This window comes from Protomyctophum bolini, assembly GCF_963924005.1.
Source record: "Protomyctophum bolini genome assembly, chromosome: 19".
Lineage (NCBI taxonomy): Eukaryota > Metazoa > Chordata > Actinopteri > Myctophiformes > Myctophidae > Protomyctophum > Protomyctophum bolini.
The window spans coordinates 28,757,826-28,779,891 of record NC_137880.1 but is presented as its reverse complement, the minus strand read 5'-3'; the positions used below and the strand labels follow the sequence as shown (position 1 = coordinate 28,779,891).

Here is a 22,066-nt window from a genome sequence, read left to right as displayed (position 1 = left end):
TCATTTGGTGTAAAACGTCAACAGGATTCATGTCAGGGAGTACAGCGCAAACTATAATCATCATCTCCTCCATTCTATCAGCGCAAAGAAAAGAATTGCTATCATCCCATCCAAACCAATCGCTGGGCAACTGGGTGATTCACTGACAGCTCCAGCAAATTATGAAATCAGTGAATTTCTGCCACCGGCCTCGTTGAGCTGGAGGATAATTAGTAATCACCACAAAGCAAGGGGACGGAAATACTCCATTCTTCTCTGCTGTCAACTTTATTTCTCTGCGTCCGCGCAAAACGGGGTTCCTACTCCGAGCCAATTGGCTGAATCAGGCTTTAATAACAACCTGACAAACTCTCCCTCCCCCGCGCACAAAAGGGAGGTGTCATTTCATCAGCCATACCGTGACCTCATCACTGTCTGCCACCAACGGGTAAAGAGTCCCTTTAAAATATAAAAACACTTGTCACCATCACCGCCACGTCTTAAGAATTTGCGCGCGTCTTTTCTTCTGCCACCCACCCCCCTCCCCTCCCCTCCCCTCCCCCCACAGACCTATAGACAGCTGATGGGGTTATGGTCTCCATGTGAAAATAAGAGAGGGGAACGAAGTAGGAAGGGAAACACAATCAGCGGTGATGATTCCATCGACTATTTATAATCAGATGAGGCAGAGGGTCATTACTTGATTATTCATCTTGAAGGGATTGTCAAGTTCTCCCTCCTCTGGGATTTCATCCACCTATATTGTCTGGTATAACGCCCCCCAACCCCCCACCCACCCAGCCCCACACACACACGCACGCGCGTGCAGCCGTGCACACTCGACTCACAGGCCTGTCCGAGTAAATCTACTTTGACATCTCAGCCTTTATGCCTGTCTATGTCTTAACAACATTACACTTGTGTGAAGTGAGGGGCTCTCTTATCATCATACGTCAGCCAATCAAATCATCACATTCCGTGCTACAAACACACGAAGCTGTGTGAAAAAATAAAACAGTATGAATCTGCCGGTTGTAGTTTCACTAGTTTATGATATATGATATGAACACACTCACGTTCATATAGACATGAACACAAACGCAGAGGCACAACTTGCGGGAGGGTTGAGGGGGTGCAAGCAAGAAGACAGATGACAGACATGAGAATCACTGCAGTCTCTATAGAGAAGAAAGTCATCTCAAACACATGTAGCTCCAATCATGTCATTGTCCGAGCTGTCTGGACAGCCATTTACCATGAAAACGGCATGCGCTCTCACACACACACACACACACACACACACACACACACACACACTCGCACTCGCGCGCACACACACACACCCTTCGTACCCTATATTTCTCTGTCCTTTGCTTCTCAAAAAGTTGCTTTTGAGTTTTTCAAAGAGTGCGGTGCCATTGAGCTGCTACAAAAGCCAAGATAGCCGACTATTGGGCCCTGATGAGGTCCACTCCCTCATTACTTGGCAGCAGAAAACATTTGATGGGCTTTTTTTTTTCCTTTTTTCTTGTTTAGCCCAGAGAATTGACCAGGCCTCAAAGAAACGCAGGGTGGGAAGGCTGAAAAATAGAAAAGGAAAAAAAAAGAGAGATGGAAGGGGAGGGAGAGAGAGCACGAGGGGAGGGAGGGAGAAGGGGAAAGGTTGTCCTTCATTCATCCATGTGTGTCTTACAGGCTTGTGAGGAGAGACAGAAGAAAAGAGGGAGGCAGTGATAGAGGGGTCGAGAGTAGAGAAAAGAAAAGAAAAAAGAGAAAGCTTAAAACAGTGCCTTTATGCTGCCGAGTCCTGGAAGACTCTTCTGACATCAAAGTGTTTTCAGTGACTGGGGAGCTGGTGTGTGAGCGTGTGCATATGTGAGCATGTGTGTGTGTGACTGTGTGTGTGTGTGTGTGTGTGTGTGTGTGTGTGTGACTGTGTGTGTGTGTGTGCGTGTGTGTGTGGCGGTAGGGGGGGTGTATCTGGTGATTTTTATTCAGTCTTGGGGAATGGGGTGGTGGGGGTGTAACAATGTGAACACCCTAATTACACCTAATGATCTATTCCCCTAAAGTGTGACCGCCTTGGGCCAGCGATGGTTTGTTCTGAGGGGTCGTTCTCACAACCTCCCCTGCCTCGGTCGTTCTCACAACCTCCCCTGCCTCGGTTGCTTCTCTTGGGGAAACATCTTTTTAGCGAAGGGCCCCGCCTTTCCTGATCATGGACCCCATTGGAAGTTGGAACCCCCCCACCCCCTTTTTGACCTACACCTGGCCAATAGGGTCTCGCATGATGTTCGCAAAGGCACACTAAATAACTAATGTGGCTAATTGCATTTTTTTAATGCCTTTTATTGATAGGACAGTAGACTGACAGGAAATGGGGATTGACACGCAGCAAAGGTTGTCCAGATCGGGATTCGAACCCGCAACATGCCGTCAGGCTGGCATTGCAGCCTAGGGGTGCCCGGACCACCACGCCGGCCGGCACCCCAAGCCATGATTTCACTCCAGTGAGTCTGTCTGTTTGTGTGTCAACAACTAATCTCCAGCACCGTTGGAATGATCGTCAACTTTGCACTCACTCTCCCAGTAGGCCAAGAAAGAACCAGCTGCCCTTAATTCTTCAAATTGGCCTCATTGTGGCGCTATAACAGGCCACTATATGTTTTGGCCTATAATTCATACAATCAAAATCTTTCTTTCTCCACATATAGGCCCCACAGACATTTGTGCAGACATGGACAAGATTTTCAGTTTCTTCACAACACACTTTGCTACTGCTCCTACAAAACACAGAGCCTGACCTTGGGAAGGTAAAGCCAACACACAAAACAGGAGAGTGAGACCAAACAAGAGAGGCATCCAGAGAGGATGAGCAATGGAAGGTGGAGTGGAAGAAAGAAAATTGCACAGCTTTACCAAGAATGGCAGAATGAACAAGCAAACAACATGCTACAGTCCAGCTGGCACTTACATACTGTAACATACTGTACATTTTACAGTATGTTCCTGTCCTGGCAAATGCATGGTTTCAAACTGCAGCTTGTGACACATTGTCACCTCACTGCTGTTTAATGGCAAACATTATTGACAAAACATGAACTGATAAGTGAAATCTATATTCCAATAGTAATCATTGCTATTAGTGTATTGAACAAGGTTGTCCCTGCCTTTAGTCAACATAACATATTTTCAGGTCGGCATACGAATTTTATCCAATCAGCACTGAATACTCAAACAAGTGAATTTGAAGTGAAAGCAAAACAAATGAGCAGACAACATTGGAATAGAATCTGATAAATGATCGTTGTGTGGTTCTCTTTCCTGATTAGATACTTGCTATCCCGACCTGACAATGTATTATCTGTTTATTAAAGAACTGGCAAGATGTTGTTAATGAACAAACACGCAATGATTGCAATTGGAATATAGAGTTTTAACCTTTAAACCCATTCAGGACGGGTCAGGGCTGGACTATGACAAAAATCTGGCTCAGACATTTTCGCGGAATTTGGCCCCGACTAGCTGGCCCACCTCAACCAGCGTGCAGATATTCTACTGACTTTTCGGGTCGAGGCCCATAGGCTACAAATACCTGAAATACAAGCCCTCCACATTTACAGTACAACATAAATGATACACAACCAACAGACAACTAATTTAACATTTGGCCCAGACCGGGCATATACTGTACCTGGTGCGTCCTGTGGCCAATCCAGGCCTGGGACGGTAACCTCTTTTTGTGTTTTAAGCATTATGTTATACTTTAGCTATTGAAAAATAGCAGATCTACAAAGATCTGCTATTTTTGAAAAATCATGACAATGTGGCCAAATCTTGTATGCTTTCACAGAGTTTTTAATTAAAATCTTTGCTTTCCCTGGAACTTGGAACAACATATTTTCAGATAGGGGTCGGCGGCCGATTGCATATGATTTCTGGGGTCCTTGACATGAAATAGTTTGAGAACCACTGACATAGAATCATGGGTTTTTCAGAAAACTGTCAGGATTTAGAAGACAGTCTCAGTCCTCAGTCCTAAATGGGTTAACAAACACCATTTAACTGACTAGGGTTCATGTGGAATCAGAGCATGGTAGTATGGGAGGCCACAGCATGGTGGCAGAGCAGAGGGACTCCCGTCTAATCAGAAGTCAATAGATAAATAAAGACGTCAGCCCTGGGGGACAGAGTGGAGGGATTAACCCTTCACACTCCAGCTCAGGTGATGGGGAGGCGAGGTCAGTGCGGCTTTTACTTCTTAACTCCGTCATTCATTCCCTCACTCACTACAGAAAAAAACCTTTCTTGCGCACGCACGCACACACACACAAAGTCAGAAGAGTGCCCCAATCAGCAGTCCCCGCAAGCTTTAATTCAATTGATTAAGGGTCAGCTAGTTAGCAAGATGACCCCACTAAGGCATACCTAACGTTACAGAACAGGCCACTATAGACACCCCCAAGACCCCCAAACCCCAAACCAGATGGCCTCACAAAGGAGAACATGGGACCCTGAAAGAGAGGAGGCAGCATGGAGCAGAAAGGGACAAGAGGCATTCAGGGCATTGATGAGGGTGGATTAGAAAGGGCAAGGGTGGTGCTTTGTGGGGGGGAGCGGTCACTTTGGAAGGGGGTGACTTGAAGCCACCACCACAGTTCTACAGTGGTTAACTTTTTGTCTGTGCATGCATTGCTCATACACGTGTGTGTGTGTGTGTGTGTGTGTGTGTGTGTGTGTGTGTGTGTGTGTGTGTGCGTCTATTTGTGCACATCATGGAGTCAAAGTCACAGAGTCCAGTGGTCTAAAAGTCAAATTGCCTATATCTTTTGTGACACTGATCCAAAAAGTGTCACCTAGGACCAGCTAATCTCACGCACGTGTTTTGGACTTTCCCGCCCCATCTCTATTTCAGAGTGCATGAAGGACGACAGCATTATGCGCTCTTATAACACGGTGAGCCACTGGGGAATATAGCTATCTAGCTATCGTTGAGTCATTTTGACTGAGATCATTTTGATTAAGAAATAATGGTGCAAGTATTGAGTTGTAGCAGCGGCCAGCGATATGGTCCTTTAAATAGAGATATGCAAGAATGCTTACCGCCTCTTTTGCAAAATGCCTGACAACTAAATTATTCTGCAATTATTTATGTTAATAATCACTCCAAACACATCAATAATAATTTCTGGTGCACACTGACAATGGTCCCGTCTGCTTTAGCTACCGGTAAGTATTTTTTTGCCAGCAGTGCTAACCTATACATCCACTGCACCTTTCATCCTCTCACACACACACACACACACACACACACACACACACACACACACACACACACACACTTTTGAAATGCAATTAGTCTAGTTCAGTTGCTTAACTTGCTCACCTGTCTCTCTTGCATTTACAGTGCCCTCTCACTTTCCATCACACTCACTCCGTTTCTCAGAGTCATTCACTGTGCACTGGTATGATCAAAGAACATGCTGGTCCACGGTACTGTAGGTAGGACACCACATCCTAACGAGACCACATCAAACCGGGGAGCGAGGTGGGGGCATATTTGAAAAGGACAGAAACAGAGTAACAGGTGTGTGTGTGTGTGTGTGTGTGTGTGTGTGTGTGTGTGTGTGTGACTGTGTGTGTGTGTGTGTGTGTGCGTGCGTGCTCGCATATGCATGTGTGCAAGTGGGTAATAAACAGATGAATAAATTAACAGGGGGTGACTTTGTCTCTACCTTCAGCACATCGATGAAAGGCAGGAAGGTGTCCCTCTGAAGTCCGTTTTTGTACAGATCTGAAACAGAGAGGGGAGGGCCTGTATTAGCGCTGCTGTTTAGCCTCCTAATAATGTCATTCTCTCGCCCCAGATTGGCAGATAAAGTGGCTATTGACGAGCTGAAGGATGGGTGGGGAAGGCAGCACAAAAGGGTCCGGGACCAGGGGAGGAAAAATGGATTTCTCTACCGGCAAGCGGCGGCAACATAAAATTCATTACATTCCCAAACAATGGTGGCAGGAGAAAAGACCGACGCCTTTTCAGCACGGACAATGTCCGTAGGGGCTTCCTGAATGGAGGTTTCAATTAGCTCGGCTGGAACAAATTACATCTGAAGTAGCATCCCTGATAGATAAAACAGATAGGGATTCACACGCAAAGGTAGACACACAAACATACGGGCAGACACACACATGCACTATGAGGCTTAAGCTGTTTACAGCTGCAAATGCAAACGAGTGGTTGTTAAAATGTTGGGGGGTGCTTTAGTATAGGATCTAACAAAGGAATCATACTTCAGGGGAAAATTGCTATAGTGTGCTAAATTGTTCCCGTTTGGGAGACAATTGCACAAGGTCTGCTGCTGCTCAAGACTTAAAATAATTGTTTGTACAAAATTACATTCTTGTAACGTATAAGTGGGTGTAAGTGATGTTTTTGTAAAACAAACCAAATGCAAGCTCTATACTATTATACTCATATACTGTACATATTCTGACAGTAATTGTTGCTATATTCTGGTTTCTGTTCAATAACAGGCTTAACATGGCTTTATAATAAGCAAAAGATACATTCTCATTTCCAATCAGTAAAGAGAACCCCACATAGATTAGATTTTATCCAGTTTTATCATTTATCCTGTATCATGTATGGGTACTCTCTCCAAATTTGGATACAATTGCAATCCCGACCCGACCTTATTTTGGGTTCACTTGAGAGCAACTTGAGACCCCAGTCACTATACAAAACACACTCCATTCTATATATCTGAATATAGAGCTATTTAACCCTTATTTTAACAAGACAATATCACTTACTTTACGCTTACTTTAAGGGTTCATGTCACCTATACCTCTACAGCTAAATTCACAGCATGATGTAGGATAACTCTATTAAGACCTTACAGCACCATGAGCGAGCTTTCATACTTTGGCAGCTGCCAAATCGCATGAGAAGTAACCGTTTTGACACCACTAGTGCCAGTGGTCGGACCAGACCACTAAAGATCATTGCATTAAAACAGCAATCAAAACCAATCCAAAAATCAGCATACACATGATCATCCACACCCTTTAATATCCTCTTCAATGTAATCACGATCTATGAACACCAATGTGCTGAAAACCACATTAAAAATAGCTACTTTAGCAGTGCAAGACAAAACAAAAAAAGAAATCTCTATGTTGCCCCCCCAATCGCTCAACCCACGCAGAGGTCCTTTTGATAGCACTGTTAGTGTGCACACAAATCATTAAAAATATAATATGCGTGCCTTTCATGTTCTGTTGTCTCTTAACCCATTTTGGGCGGGAACCCCAACACTCATAGCGCGCCACTCGGTGGCACGCTACGAGCTTGTAGGTCTGCTATTGTTGAAAAATCGTTGAAAAGTGGTTATTAATATTTGCTTCTGAGGGGTCCCTGGAACAAAATATTTTCATATGGGGGTTGGTGGCCAATTACATATCATTTTTGGGGTCCTTGACATGAAATATTGAGCACCACTGATACAGAAACAAGGTATTTCAGAAAACTGTCAGAATTTAGAAGACATTCTTTTAAATTTCGACGTCAGGCCTAAATGGGTTAAGGCTTTTAGTGTTCCATTAACCGTGTAATTAAAAGCAAGCAGGCTCTCTATCAAGTTTGCACGGTTTGCCGCTTTGTTCTTAATAGCGGGTAAATGTCAGGGAAGCTGCTCTTTGTCTGCGAGAGCCATCTTGCCGCCATCCATCCCGGGCCCACTCAACGTTTCAAGATACCAACGTGGAACCTGGAACAGAGCACAGAGGACTAGGAGCGAGGGAGAGAGTGTGTGTGGCCGGAAAGGGAATGACTCAGAGAGATGAATGGAAAGCGTAAGAGCAAATCATCACGCATACATCTCTGCACCTTGTTCATTCCCTTATGTTCCAGTGATGAAATGGACAACTAATGTAATCAAAAAAAGTCATCCAAAGAACAAGATTTTTGTACAGGATCGCAGTAAAATTTACAGTATACCTAATTAGACCTAACCAGTAAGACGCGCAAACGCGGGAAGCGAACGCAGCTCGCACTCTGATGTCACCATGACTCAGCCATAACCATATAAGGAGTCCCCAAAGCAGCCATCACACTCATGTCACCATGACTCAGCCATAACCATATAAGGAGTCCCCAAAGCAGCTATACGTCCAAATATCCATATATGGGCACAAAGGGGGGACACACGGACACACAGACAGACAGACAGACATGATCTGCTAGGTCTCATAGTAAGTGCTCACTGCTTTCGCAATAAGGCGTAATTAGAAATAATGTGTTTGTTATTAGACAGAAGTTATACCCTAATTATCCACAATTATCCTTAGATTATGGTCTAATAAGAAATCACATATAAGACCTAACAAAGCCTAACATAACATGTTCTTTATTATGCTTTTATTGAATGTTATTTCCCTTCACTATACTTTACATGATATCTCATTTAACATACCGTATATGTATTGTAAATTGAACACGACCCCAGCATCTATAGAATATGCCTACGTTCATTATCCCGTGATAAATCCAGTGTGCCATGATGTTACTACACTGTTAGGCTTCATCAGAAATAATGATCTTTATTAAACTAGACCGGTGCCCGGCTGTAGAGCACAGAGCCGGTAATGATGGAAGTTGAAGATCCATGCCCCACCCGGCTATGCAATACCCAGTGTACCCGTGTCAGAGTACCCGTTGTACCCATCTGTTTTTGTCGGCATGTCAAAGGAATGACTAATTATAATAAAGGCATATCTATCTATCCATAGAAAGTGGGGTCGTGTTCAATTTACAGTACAGATATGTTAAATTAGATAAAGAACATATTACTTAATTAGGCTTTGTTAGGTCTCATGCGATTATTTGATTTGACCATAATGTAGGAATTATTTAGTATGATTAGGGTATAACTGTGTTTAACATATAACATATTATTTCTAATTACGCCTTATTATGTCTTATTACGTTATCAGTGTACTGTAAATTGTGCTGGGACCGGATCTCCTCACTGGTCATTACCATTCAAGGTTTCTTCGACTATGCATGCACATCATGGTACCACTACCATAGCATCACAATGGCTCTAAAAAGAAGGATCCAGACATCCCAAAACAAACTGGTCAGGCCTTACTTGGCCTTACTCCTACAACTCACCTCACCGCTACTCATTTTGATAGGTTAGGATGGCTTAGGGTAGATGATAGAGTACAGCGAGTTGCAATGGGCCTGGTCTGGATTCTCAACTTCCTGTCAGAGCGCCGTCAGGTGGTGCGGAGGGGAACATCCTCTGGCCCCCTGACCCTCAGCACAGGAGCCCCTCAGGGATGCGTTTTGAGCCCCCTTATCTACTCCCTGAACAGTGTACACCCACGATTGTGTGGCTTTGTTCAGCTCGAACCAAGTGGTCAAGTTTGCAGACGGCACCACAGTCATAGGCTTGACCGCGAACGATAACAAAACAGCTTACAGGATAGAATTGGAGAACCTGGCAAAATGGTGTCACGAGAACAATCTGTCTCTCAACGTTGACAAAACAAAAGAGCTGATCTTTGACTACAGGCCACTCTCCCATCCAGATCTGGGGTGCTGCAGTGGAAAGGGTCATCACTGAACACCTCACCTGTGCATTGCAGACAGGGCAGGCGGTGAAGAAAGCACAACAACGCATCTTCTTTCTCAGGAAACTGAGGAAAGCTGGCATGGGTCCAAAGGTCTAAGAGCTTTCTACAGAGGCCCCACAGAGAGCATCCTGACTGGTTGCTGTATGGCCTGGTATGGCAACTGCACTGACCTAAACAGCAAAGCATTGCAGAGGGTTGTGTGGAGTGTGGACAGCCGAACGCATCAGCAGTAATGCTTTCCACCCCCATCCAAGCCCTGTACGATGAACGCTGTGTCAACAAAACTTGAAGAATCATGAAGGATTCAAGCCATCCAAACAGCAGACTGTTTGAGATGCTGCCGCATGGAAAACGGTTTCGTAGTTTCAAAGCCACTGGAAATAGATTGCAAAAAAGCTTCTTTCCCCAAACAATCAGATACATGAACAAACTGATAAGAAACAGAGCAAATCAGGGAAAAGGAAAACGCTAGCCTCCTCGCACATTTGCCCTCTTCTCACACTATTACGCTCAAATTTCACCTTTCTAAACAATTTTTGTGTGAAGTTGTTCACACAAAATTCACCTAACTTTACTACTAGCCTACTACAGGGAAAACATGCACATATAATACTCTTTACTCTTTGTTTGCTCTTTTTGCACTTTGCTGTGTTTTGCTGTCTTTGCTTGATGTTATATTATATATTTGCTGCTGCATTGTCTGAAGGAAGCCAAACAAACCTGTGTACATGTACCTGTACATAAGATGCATTAGTACTATACAACCTTGAACGTTGTCTACAATACACGCCGATGACAATCACAACACCATAGGGAGCTCCACTAATCACATTCAACCCAGATTTGGCTCAAACATGGTGTTAAATTAATTTCACTCCTATGCCACAAAGATTTGTAACACCCTACCAACAGTCGTAAAGGAATGTGAATCCCTACTCTCCTTCAAAACCGTTCTCAAAGAGCGGTTTAGAATTGGTGACTGCAACTGGCGAATCCCCCCCCCCCCTTCACTATACATATTATTATTTTATTTTTTCTAATATATATTATATATATATATATTTTAAAGATTTATTTATTGATAACGCAGATATCATTTACAACAATGAATTACAGAATCATTCTAATATATATTTCTAATATATAATTTACATGACGTTTTTGCATAGTACTGTATATTTGTATGTCATTCAATGTTCTGATGAATTGAATATGAAGGACCCCAATGGAAACAAGCCATAGGCTTTCTTGGGTTTGAAATCCTCTTAGCAGACTTTGTATTGAACTGTGCTCTTTTCTGCAAACTGTTAAAACGCAATTTGTGCCCAAGACGTCTCCAGACGTCCTGAGAATTAATAAAGTATTCAATCAATCAGGTCCATTTGGTTCCATTAAAGTATTGAAAAGTGTGTATGTGCATCTGTGTGTGCATGTGCATCTGTGTGTGCGTGCTGTGCACGTGTAACTAACTACTCAGTGCCAGGCACTTGTATCAAATTGTATCAGCATCAATTGGCCAGTTGGAAATTGCTGTTCTTCTATGTGGCCGTGGAATTCCATCTATCTATTCTATGACAAAGACAGTTGATATGCATAGGAAATGACAACACATAGGATATGCACACAGCACAACCCACTGTGCCCACACAGGGCATACTGTACGTACCATCAGGAGGTCGGTTGGACGTGGCCACCACCACTACCCCCGTTTTCAACAGCGTCTCAAATAGCTGCTTCAGAATCATGGCATCAGCTATGTCTGTCACCTGAACAGTAGCAGACGAGAAGAGAAATTAATTAATTTGCATTCATTGCAATTCATGTTTTTGTCTGTGTGCGACGTGTGTGTGTGCATTAAGAGTATGTTTCCACAGGTCAAACCTCGCCAGAAAAGAATCAACACTCCATTCCATGTTGATTAGTGTCATTCAGGTGTGCTCATTCTACTCTCTCTGTTTGGTCATGGCCACACACACACACACACACACACACACGCATACTCCACTCTAGATGACTGCAAATGGTCACGAAGCGGCTTTCTGCCGAGGACAAGTAGTCGAGGAAAGGCAGCGAGGCTGAGCTAATCAAACTGAACAGAGGGTGAGCGAGCGAAAGCAGAAGAGAAAAGAATAATGAAAATGGAGCGATATGAATTCAAACAGAGGTCACAATGGCAGACAAAGCCTGTAGCCCAGCTGGCCATATAAAGGTAGAGACTGATGAAATTGAACAGGATGAGAGAGTGTGTGTGTGTGTGTGTGTGTGTGTTCAGAATCACTAAACTAGGCACAGAGCCCATGAAGTTACAATACACTGACACTATTCAACCGCAGTCTGCTACCCAACAAACACATTGAATTTCCATGACTGCACAATAAAACCAGGTTTTATGAAAACACTGAGGCTAGGACGTTGGAAGAGAAATATGAAGAGGTTCTCTACTTCTATTAGCAATCCAGTGCACTCGCGTTTGTTCTTATCATTTCATTTACTACCCCTTCTCTACCTCTGTTGGATCCATGAGTACAGTATATAGAAATCATGTTACCCCTGCCTGAACTACACGCTGCTACATGCAACCCGAGCGCCCACATTATTATGTGCTGGGTCAAGCACTGATTCAGTGTCATGATTGAATGATGAGAACTGACCACCTTGAAAAGAGAAACCGAAACATTTCTCATTGAAACGTATTCAGGGTGGACAGCATTATAAACACTGTGTGCCTTTGCTCTTATTTAATATAGAAATATCCAATTCAGTGACAGCCTTCAGCATTAATTGAATTTCCTTCCAAAAGGACACCCATGAATTTTAAGAATGGTCCTATCAGAAGTCCATTCATTAAAGTGGTTTGATTTTCTTTTTTGTTTGACAATTCAGGGACAAATTTCCAAAAAGTATATAAAACTAGAAAAACTTGGTCCTCAGTCAGGCAAACAAACAAACAGCAAATTCAGACGGTTGATGACATGACTATAGAGATATGTATACCGGGTACCGCTGGCCTATAGCGTTATGGTACTGTACATTATACCACATATAGGCTATAATAATGCAGCTAGACAGCGAGTCGCAGATTCGATTCCCAAACCTGATGACCTTTGACACGTGTCACTTCTTGTCTCTCTCTACGGTGTACTATAATCAATAATGGCAGAAAAGCCCAAAAATATCGTAAACAAAGAGGATGTGTACCGATTTGCATGATGTTTGGACAAAATAAGTAGCAAAAGATGTGCTAAAATCGTTTGGAATGACTTCCAGTCGTTGTGTGTTCCAGTACCCCCTGCTTTTACCTTCCAGTGTAAAACAGGCACTTCTGAGGGCCATACCCACAACATATGCTGCTTTTGATACACTGGAGGGTCCTCCGCTTTTGCATATTAGCCTCGCTGCCCATGTCAATGCTCTATTAACATTTGTGTGGAAGCCTTGATTTCGCTAAGGAGAGGTGGCTCTGGGCATCAGATGAGTATGTCCAGACTCCAGGGTACTGTATGTGCCTGTGTAATGAGAACCAACAGAAAGCCAAGTCTCTGTGTGCCACTGAATGAGCTCTCCTTTCCTCTAACCACAGGATTTTATTTTCATTTCAAAAGAATCATTTAAAAATGACCTTTCATACAACCTGGATTTGTTTATTAATGTGCCCTCATCGTGGGCATGCTCACGAGGGCTTCATATTGATTGCTGAATGAGCAGCAGCAGGAGGGAGAATAGGTACCTGAGAATGAGAGGGGGGGGGGGCTAATGTACTACACTTACGGAAAACAAAAATAACGGCGTGATCTCCGCCTGTCAATGGTGATATTTAAATGAGCATCCAATTACTCGGGCGGGCGTCAGTTTGCTGCGAGGCGCACGGGTGCCAAATTAAGCCTCTTTGATCCTACACCTCTTTATGTACACAACCTATGAGCAATTTCACAGGGCCCACTGTCACTGGAACCCTGAGACAATGTTGCTGGAGCGCTTTCTTCTCACCCTTCTTCTCGTTTTCCGTATGCACCCCCCCACACCCCTTTCCATCTTTCCATCTTGGACCTCTCAATGGTGAGCATTCATTAAGCGAACTGGGGGCGGGGGCACAAAAGGACGGAAGGGGGCTACAAATTACTGATAATGGCACAGCGCTAATGAAGAGAATGGAGAAATGTCATTAGCATTTAAGAGGATAAGATCCATCTGACCCGCCGCCGTTGCCAGTCGCTTTCTAGCTCCACTCAACTTAAGGAACGAAGAGAGTGCGACTGATACCCAGCGCATCATTTGCATGGCTGAGTGGAGGAGGATACTGATTGGTATAGACTCCACACATCCCCTCCCTTCTACCCCAGCCTCCCCTATCCTATCTACAACCTCTTGTTTATGCACCACACACACATGAAACGTGTGTCCCCCTATATTCTCAGGCAGTTGCAACAGTTGCAACAAAAAAACAGGCAATGAAAGGAGCAGCTTTTGATGCTTGCATACAGAATGGTGATACAGAGAGTAACCGCACCTTCAGTCACCTGTGTCCTCTGACAGTGACCTGCTAGTATTAGCAGGTCAGGTATAATGATATCTATGAGCAGTATGGCTCTGAAGGATTATAGCCTATTCCGTTACAACTTACAAACAAACGACAGAGACATGAGCATATTTATGTCTATCACTGTTGCACTGAATGACTCACTTCAAGATCATTGTTTACAGGCAGCGCCACAACTGGCTGGCTTTCATTGTAACCAAATACTGCGCTAATAAAGCCTTCTGCAGTACTTAGGAGCAGAATAATTATTTTGGTTTTTGTTACCAGTGAGGGAATCGTCTGTTTGACTTTAGGCACGGTGACGTCGGTGACTCAAGAATCAACAAACTTGTCTATAGTAGCTTGGGATGGGTAACAGGAAATACTCGCCAGGGAATAGCTTGCGCAAATTCACAGGATATAAGTGGTACCGGTTAAACCTCAGAGATGCATGAAACATTTCACACACACTGTAATGTCTTTATTGTACTCCTAATCTTGTCACCCAACATAGCTGCTACATTTACACTAGCCACTAGGTGGCCCCAGACCTGTTTCATGGGTTCAAGTTCTCTGGATCATCTGCTTAGAAGACAGCAGAGCAGAGACATGATGGTGAATAAAAGGTTAATGGTACTTCATGTAGAATCCAACATCCAGTATTTACCACACTGGCCAGGTAAGGCCTGCAGGTCAGAGATAAACACGGCACCACTACTACAACAGTATGTTTATGGACACACTAAAGGCATCAGAAAAGTTATCGCTGTGTCACTAATTTATGGTAATCTTTGCAACTGATACAGTATATACAGATGTCATCATTCTAATTGTGGTTACTTGCAGTTACAGGGTAGTTACAGGGTACAGTTACAGTTACAGGGTAGTTTGCATTTACCTGCTTGGGGGGACACACAATTATTCTCTCTCTCTCTTTCCATATTTCTTTCTCGCGTGCGCACAAGCAAACACACACGCACGCGCACACACACACACACACACACAGTCACACACACACACACACACACACACACACACACACACACACACACACACTCACCTGAAACTCGTCAAAACACAAGAGGCAGGTTTCATTGCTTATCTCCATGGCAACTGACGATATGGGGTCATAGGTAACCATTTCCCCTAGCCTTCGTTTAGGCGGGCTTTGTTTCCTCTGATGGATCCCTTTAAACGGTACACAAACGTCAGGAAAATCTTAAAGAACACCTGCATCAGCACCCCGAAGCCCCTCACAATACACACTAAAGCAGTAATTTTACATATGTGCATAATGGCAGACAATTAGTGGCACTGCTTCAGGACAAACAGAGAGGTAAATATACACGGTAAAACATCTGTGTTAATTTATCCATTTGTGACTCAGAGAGTGTACAAATGCAAAAAAATGGACCGGTTACATCTGTTCTGCAAATTCCACAATGTCATGCCAACGTAGATAGTTGTTAGATGCAGAAGGAGTAGATTACTAACTTTTATGGATGTCCAACATGAATCCGTTGAAATGGACCCTCTTTTTGTTTCCGTTTTCCACATGAGAGTAAAACATATCCATTAGCATGGTCTTTCCTGTGCCTGAGAGTGCCAGAAATGAAAACAACAAAGAAAACCATTAGAATAGTGGTGTAATGCCTGGACTGCTGGTGTAGCCGGTGCGTTGAGTCCCGATCCCGACAGCCTTTGCGGCATGCAACCCCCCATATCTCTCCCCATTTGCTGTCAGCCTACTGTCCTATCTATAATAAAAGGCATAAAAAGCCCCAAATATATTTTTTTTTAAGAATAGTACTGTAACTTAAAAGGGAAATTTTCCAAAATATGTTAATGCTAAATAGTGCATTTATAAAGTTCCTTTATCTAAAGCGTTTTACAATGTGCATTAGATTCACACACAGTTAGCGGAGGATGCAACCTTGCAAGGAAGCAACCTGCTCCTTTGACACCAATTCAGGGGGTTTTAATTAGTTTTAAATCCTTAAACCTAAATCCCAATGTTCTGATGTTGAGGAGATCATATAAATGAACAAAATGTGTTACGTGTATGCCTGGCCTTCGACACAAAATAATGCGACCCATACTCCAGAACAACAGAAATATACAGAAGACAGAATATGTCTGTGACTGTACCGGCATGATCTTCTCACATCAGAAGTTCAGAACAATGGGATTTGTCAATTATCAATTATATTACTCTGCAATGAGGGCAGATTATCTTTCAGGACGAAATAATGTGCACACCACTGCATCTTCTGTGCAGAATCAAGTTCCAAAAGTAACACAATAATAGACAATGCAGTGGACTAGTCTGTGGCGATAGCTAGACTGTAAACAGCATCGTCTTTATGTAGCCTAGTAGCACTAGCATACACATACCAACATCTCCATAGATATAGAATCCCTTGGGTGGAGGAGGTGGCGGAGGAGGGCGCTCTTCCTGTAGGGAAAACAAATGAGAAAAATGACAGCTATTTATTTTTCATAAATCCTGTCATTAATCCTGTGAAAGGAACAGTTCAAACCTTATCGATAAAAATCAAGCCTAAATTACTCTATAAAACACATGACACTATAGGCTCTGTGTCCAACATAAAACTGTATCAAAATCATTAGCATATAAGATTGAATCGTCGTTCAGTAAACAGTATGTCAAGGCATTAAGCCACCATTACAGTGTGAGGTTTCACATTCTCCAGACTAGCCCAGGGAGGAAGACAAAGGGGATCTAATCAACAAGACAAGCCAGGGTTCCCACGAAAGAAAAGCATCATCAGAGGAACAATGGGGGGATTTGTCAGACAAAACGGGGAGGACTGGATGAGGCTCTATACGAGGTGGAGTGGACTTCTCCACAGAGCCTGTTTAGCACTGCTAATTGTGATACGGTGCTGTTCCATTGAGGTGCTGCTGGAAGTCATTGTGCTGCCTGCCTCCTATCATCAAAAGGGCCAAGCTTCAAAAAACACTGTTTTCCATGTGACCGGGCTCTGAGACGTTCTTTGAGAATCTCATAGCAAAGCCAAAATGTGGTAAAAGTAGGTCTTGGCTACTTGACGTTGTCTAACTTTTAATCTGTGCAGAAGGAAAGATCATTGGAGTTTTAGGAAAATACAGGTTGTTGAGACTGTTTTCCATCTTTCTAACCCAGCAAAATTGAATAAATTTGAAATTAAATCTATGTATAAATATATACATTTTATATATAGTATTTTAGATATGTCCTCTTTCGCTTCCATGCAACACTTTACTCTGGTGAAAAATAAACACCTGGTTGGCATCCTACTCCTCTTTCTAACCCCCACCCCCCAATCTGGTATAACCCCCTGCATCATGTGGCGAATTATGGATGCTTTGGCATACCAGTGCGTGACTTAATCTCTCTGACTTAAGTTCCCAAGATATTCCTCTCCTATGGTGGGCTACAGTGTGCAGAAGGACAACATTATCCCCTTAGACAGTTCAACCAATGAGCTCCAGGCAGTCTGTCTAGCAGAGCTGCCCGGCGTTCATCTCATCTCGCTGCCCAGTGCCCACTACTGGGCCTGGTAGAAGGTAAAGGACTGGAAGACGGTTAGAAAGTTCATATGCCGTGTTGGCCACTAGGGCCCTTTTCCACAAGATCTAGTTCCACTCATATCCCTTTTAAGAAATCTTGATGATGATGAGTGTCTCCTCAGTTACAGTAGGCCAACTGATCAGTTTGAGACCTATGCAGGAGAAATCCGTCAAGCGAGGCTCACATGAATTGGGTGGATCTTCCCAAACAATGGCTCATTGTTACTCGACCACCCGCAAAACCACGCCACATTGGGTCAATATTAAGTCAAGTGTGCTCTCCTCACAGACTTGGTCAGTTAGTGGAGGACAATGGCGGCACTTTCACAGGAAGAACAGACACTGAGAGGACAGTGTTATGACCTGATTCAAACCAGAATAATTGCATAAGAGCCCCAGTCAGTCCGAGTGTGTGTGTGTGTGTGTGTGTGTGTGTGTGTGTGTGTGTGTGTGTGTGTGTGTGTGTGTGTGTGTGTGTGTGTGTGTACATGAGACAGGTTCAAGAGGAGAGGGGGTGCTGGTGTTGATTTGGCGGAGTCCGGAATCAAAAGCAAAAAAAAGACGAGAATGTCCCGGACAATGGGGATCCCCTCATTACCGCATAGGACCGGTGAGAGTGAGAGGGCTGCTGGGACAAGCTCAGCGGGAGGTCTGTCCTGTGGCCTTCCAAAATCTCTCCCGAACACCGTGTGTGTGCCAGACAATCCACAAACTCCCACAACCAGACAGTCAGCTCCCCTGACCTAAAAACAACAGCCCCCCAACACTGTTCCAAAACCCACATATTACACACGCGCACACAATACACTTCCCAGACCCCTACCCTCCCTTAATAAATGCATTACAGTGCAATGGGCTTGCTAAACGTCTACTGTCCTCCCATTATGTTATATGGCAAAAGGGCTCTATGACAGAAGGGAGTTCAGATGCCTCTCTGTTAAGTTTAAAAGTTAATCCATGAATAAACACGCCTGCGGTTTTTTTAAAAGACACCTATCTCTCTCAACTGTCTAAATACTTCCTTAATGTCAACCAAGTCCACAACACCAGAGGGAGTTCAACAAACAATGTCCAACCCAGATTTGGCACAAACAAGGGACGAAATTAATTTTGCTCCTATGCCACTGTAACACCCGGGATTCGAACTCGGGCCTCCCGTGTGAAAGTCTTAACCACTAGATCAAACCAATATCCCTCTGGACCGGGGAGATGGATATTCAATTCATAATCATGACATGAAAAATAACAACAAAAATCAAATCATCATGAAATACCCAAAATATGTACAGGTTGGGGAACAAAGAAGGGGTTATAAGGAAGTGGGGGTAGTCACTAGACTAAAGGGGGTAATCATTTCTTCTCCCTTTGGCATGCCAAGGTGGGTTTTCAGGCCTGTTTTAAAGGACGCCAGGGATTTGCATTTTTTGAGGGAGGGGGTCAGGGCATTCCACACTTGGGTGGCAGTGCTGTAGAAGGAGAATTTGCCATCCACAGTTAGCAGTTTTTGTATTGAGTTGTGCTTGAAATGTACTGTAATTCTGCAAACTGTTAATAAATACTTCAAATTGAATAAATACTTCAAATTCAATCAATCAATAAAAACTGCACTGAACCCCCATGACACACCATCATCAAAGAGAGGGAAATGTTGGGCCTGAAATGAGAGCTGGCTCATTCAGAGCTCCAGCTGGCAGTTTTAAATGTGATACTTTTGATTCCTTTTACTTACACTTTAATTACACTGACTATAATCATTTATAGTCACAGACAGAGGCTGAGCCATAGAGCAAGACAGAGTTACGACATTGAGGGGGCAGAAAACAGCCCGGTCACGTGGCTCATGTAACTCGTTTGTCACCGTTAGAGCCATAGAGTAAAACATAGTTACGACAACTCCGTTCACTTCATGGGGCCAGTCCAATGGTGGCTCTTCTACATAGACTTCTATTGGCGAATAGTGACAAAGACCTGAACCGGAAGTTGACGGTATGCATTGGAGTCTATAGACTTTACAGTGACAAACAAGTTACATGAACCACGTGACCGGGCTGTTTTCTACCCCCTCAATGTCGTAACTCTGTCCTACTCTATGGCTCTGGTCACTGTAAACTTGAGTGTAAAGCATATATAGGTCAGGGTGCGTTCGGAAATGCGCACCGGGAATGTGGTCAGTTTGTGTGGTGGGAGGTGACGTCACAGAGTGCGTTCAGTGTGCCTTATTTACGAACGACCACAGCTGTGAGTGACGCATTCACACCAGACCATCCCAGCTTCAGGGTAGGGTCGCTCATTGCAGGCACTTGGCACACCCGGTGCGCAGCGGACTGGATTTTTTTAACGACAACGCACCGAGTGCACTGAATAAACGAACGACAAGAGAGCACACTGGTGCGTTCAGGGCGCATTTCCGAACACACCCATAGACTCCAATGCATTCCGTAAACTTCCGGTTCAGAGCCGCCTTTGGACTGGCCCCATGAAGTAGGCTCGTGTTACCAGACTGTTGCCTCCGCAATTTCCAAATGCTTCATCATACAGTCTGGGCCAACGGAAGAGCTGTCATGACTAAACTATAAAGCCGAAGTGGAGCCTCCTCACCACTTCCGTTTCGTCTTTACAATCGCGCACATTTATCCTAATATAAATAGAAAACATCTAAGCATATAGCTTGTTGCTTAGCAGAAAAGGAAATAAAATAATAAGCTCTAAAGATATTTTTAAATATATTTTTGTGAACGGAAATGGCAGCTTCCGTTACTCAGCTCATGGGGGCTATAGAGCCAGACTCTATATAGCATTCGGAGATTGTGGAATAGTTGTCTGGCTACGCGAGACTACCCATGAAGTGAACGGAGTTGTCGTAACTCTGTCTTACTCTATGGCTCTGGGTTGTGCATCATGTTTAGTGAGAGATATTGTACACTGTGTCCCCCTGGGCAGACCTTAGCGCACAGCCGCGGACAGAAGAAGCTGCGTTTGACGTAATTTCCGAGTTTTTAGACAGCTGGTGGATGGAAAAGAAGCTCCACCTACACGGCTGACTGACGCGGAGGAGAGCGTTTCCGGGAATCTGTCCGTCGCGTCAGTCAGCCGTGGAGGTGGAGCTTCTTTTCCATCTACCAGCTGTCTAAAAACTCGGAAATGACGTCAAACGCAGCTTCTTCTGTCCGCGGCTGTCTGCTCATATGTGCCCATGGGGTGTGCGTGGTCACTGCAGACAGAAAAGCTTACTGAAATGACATCCTGCATTTGGGTTAAAATAAATAAATAAATAAAAACTATCACCCATGAGCCATAGCATTTAACAACAATAATACAATAAGCTACTAACAGCTCTTGAGAAATGCCTTAATCCTAAATAAATGCGAATAGTTTGTATGTTTGGCAGTGGCACACCATACTGTTGTCCAATAAGAATGTTACCTTTTCTTCATTTTCTGTTTTGCTGGACCTGGGCTCCTTATTCTTTCCTTCATGAAGTTTAGTTTTGTCACTCTTTGGCATAGTATACTCTTTCAAGTATACACTGTTGGAGTAGCTTTGTAGAGTCTTCTGCACTAGACTGAACTGGTGTAGGACATCTCGTTGCTGAGCATCTTCCAGCAGGGAGCCACACTGAACGAGGCTGTCATAGTGTCCAATAATGTTACTAGAGGTAGAAGAATTTGAGTGTGCCTTTCTCACGAAGTATTTAGTAGATGCATCACTTGTGCTCGAAGAGTAACCTATAGACACCACAAATAAAATAACCATTAGTCATATACCAAACATAGGGCGGCTAAATAAATCAAGCAAATAAAATGTAAGCTTATTGTTATAGGTATATCATTGTCGTTTACCTTTAGTAAGGGAAGCCACAACTTCTAAATTGTGACCAGAAAGTGCTGCAGTAGTGTAAATGTAGTGTATGAAAGCAACGACTGCATTATGCAGTCTACTCTATATAGTACCTAGCCCTACAAGCAGAACCCAATGGTACTGAAGTTTCTGATATTTTTACCGAGGATATTTATGTCCTTGTTCCAACATTCCCATACGAAAACAAAGTAACGCACAGGGACCCTACGGGTCAGCCCGGTTCGGTTCGGATTGGGCTGACCCAGGGGGTTCCGAGAGGGGCTACATAGTACCCTATACAGCCCTACAACACAGTACTGTACACACACACCAATGACACCATTGACATCAATGACGTCAACAATTTAAGAACCCGAACAAAATGAAGAAAAGCTCACCTTTCGCGGTGTTACAGGAACTAAGACACCGCAATTTATTTGGCCTCATAAACATGTATTTCATTAAGCATTTCATCAAAGTTCTAGTCGGCAAAGGCGACATGTAACTCGCCATGTTGTT

The 22,066-nt window shown here is 43.7% G+C and overlaps 1 protein-coding gene across 3 annotated transcripts in view; it reads right to left on the bottom strand.

Annotated features, from left to right (window-relative positions):
* The window catches only part of afg1lb (AFG1 like ATPase b), a 34,358-nt gene extending 12,292 nt beyond the window's left edge, over nt 1-22,066 (bottom strand). For all 3 annotated transcript variants that reach the window (XM_080790342.1, XM_080790343.1, XM_080790341.1), the window contains exons 1-7: nt 21,946-22,066; nt 21,134-21,435; nt 16,532-16,592; nt 15,632-15,733; nt 15,198-15,325; nt 11,288-11,387; nt 5,715-5,773 (exon numbers count right to left, since the gene is read on the bottom strand). In XM_080790342.1, coding sequence (XP_080646468.1) covers nt 5,715-5,773; nt 11,288-11,387; nt 15,198-15,325; nt 15,632-15,733; nt 16,532-16,592; nt 21,134-21,435; nt 21,946-22,060 — 867 coding nt within the window. In that variant the 5' untranslated portion in view covers nt 22,061-22,066. The remainder of the gene's footprint in view (nt 1-5,714; nt 5,774-11,287; nt 11,388-15,197; nt 15,326-15,631; nt 15,734-16,531; nt 16,593-21,133; nt 21,436-21,945) is intronic.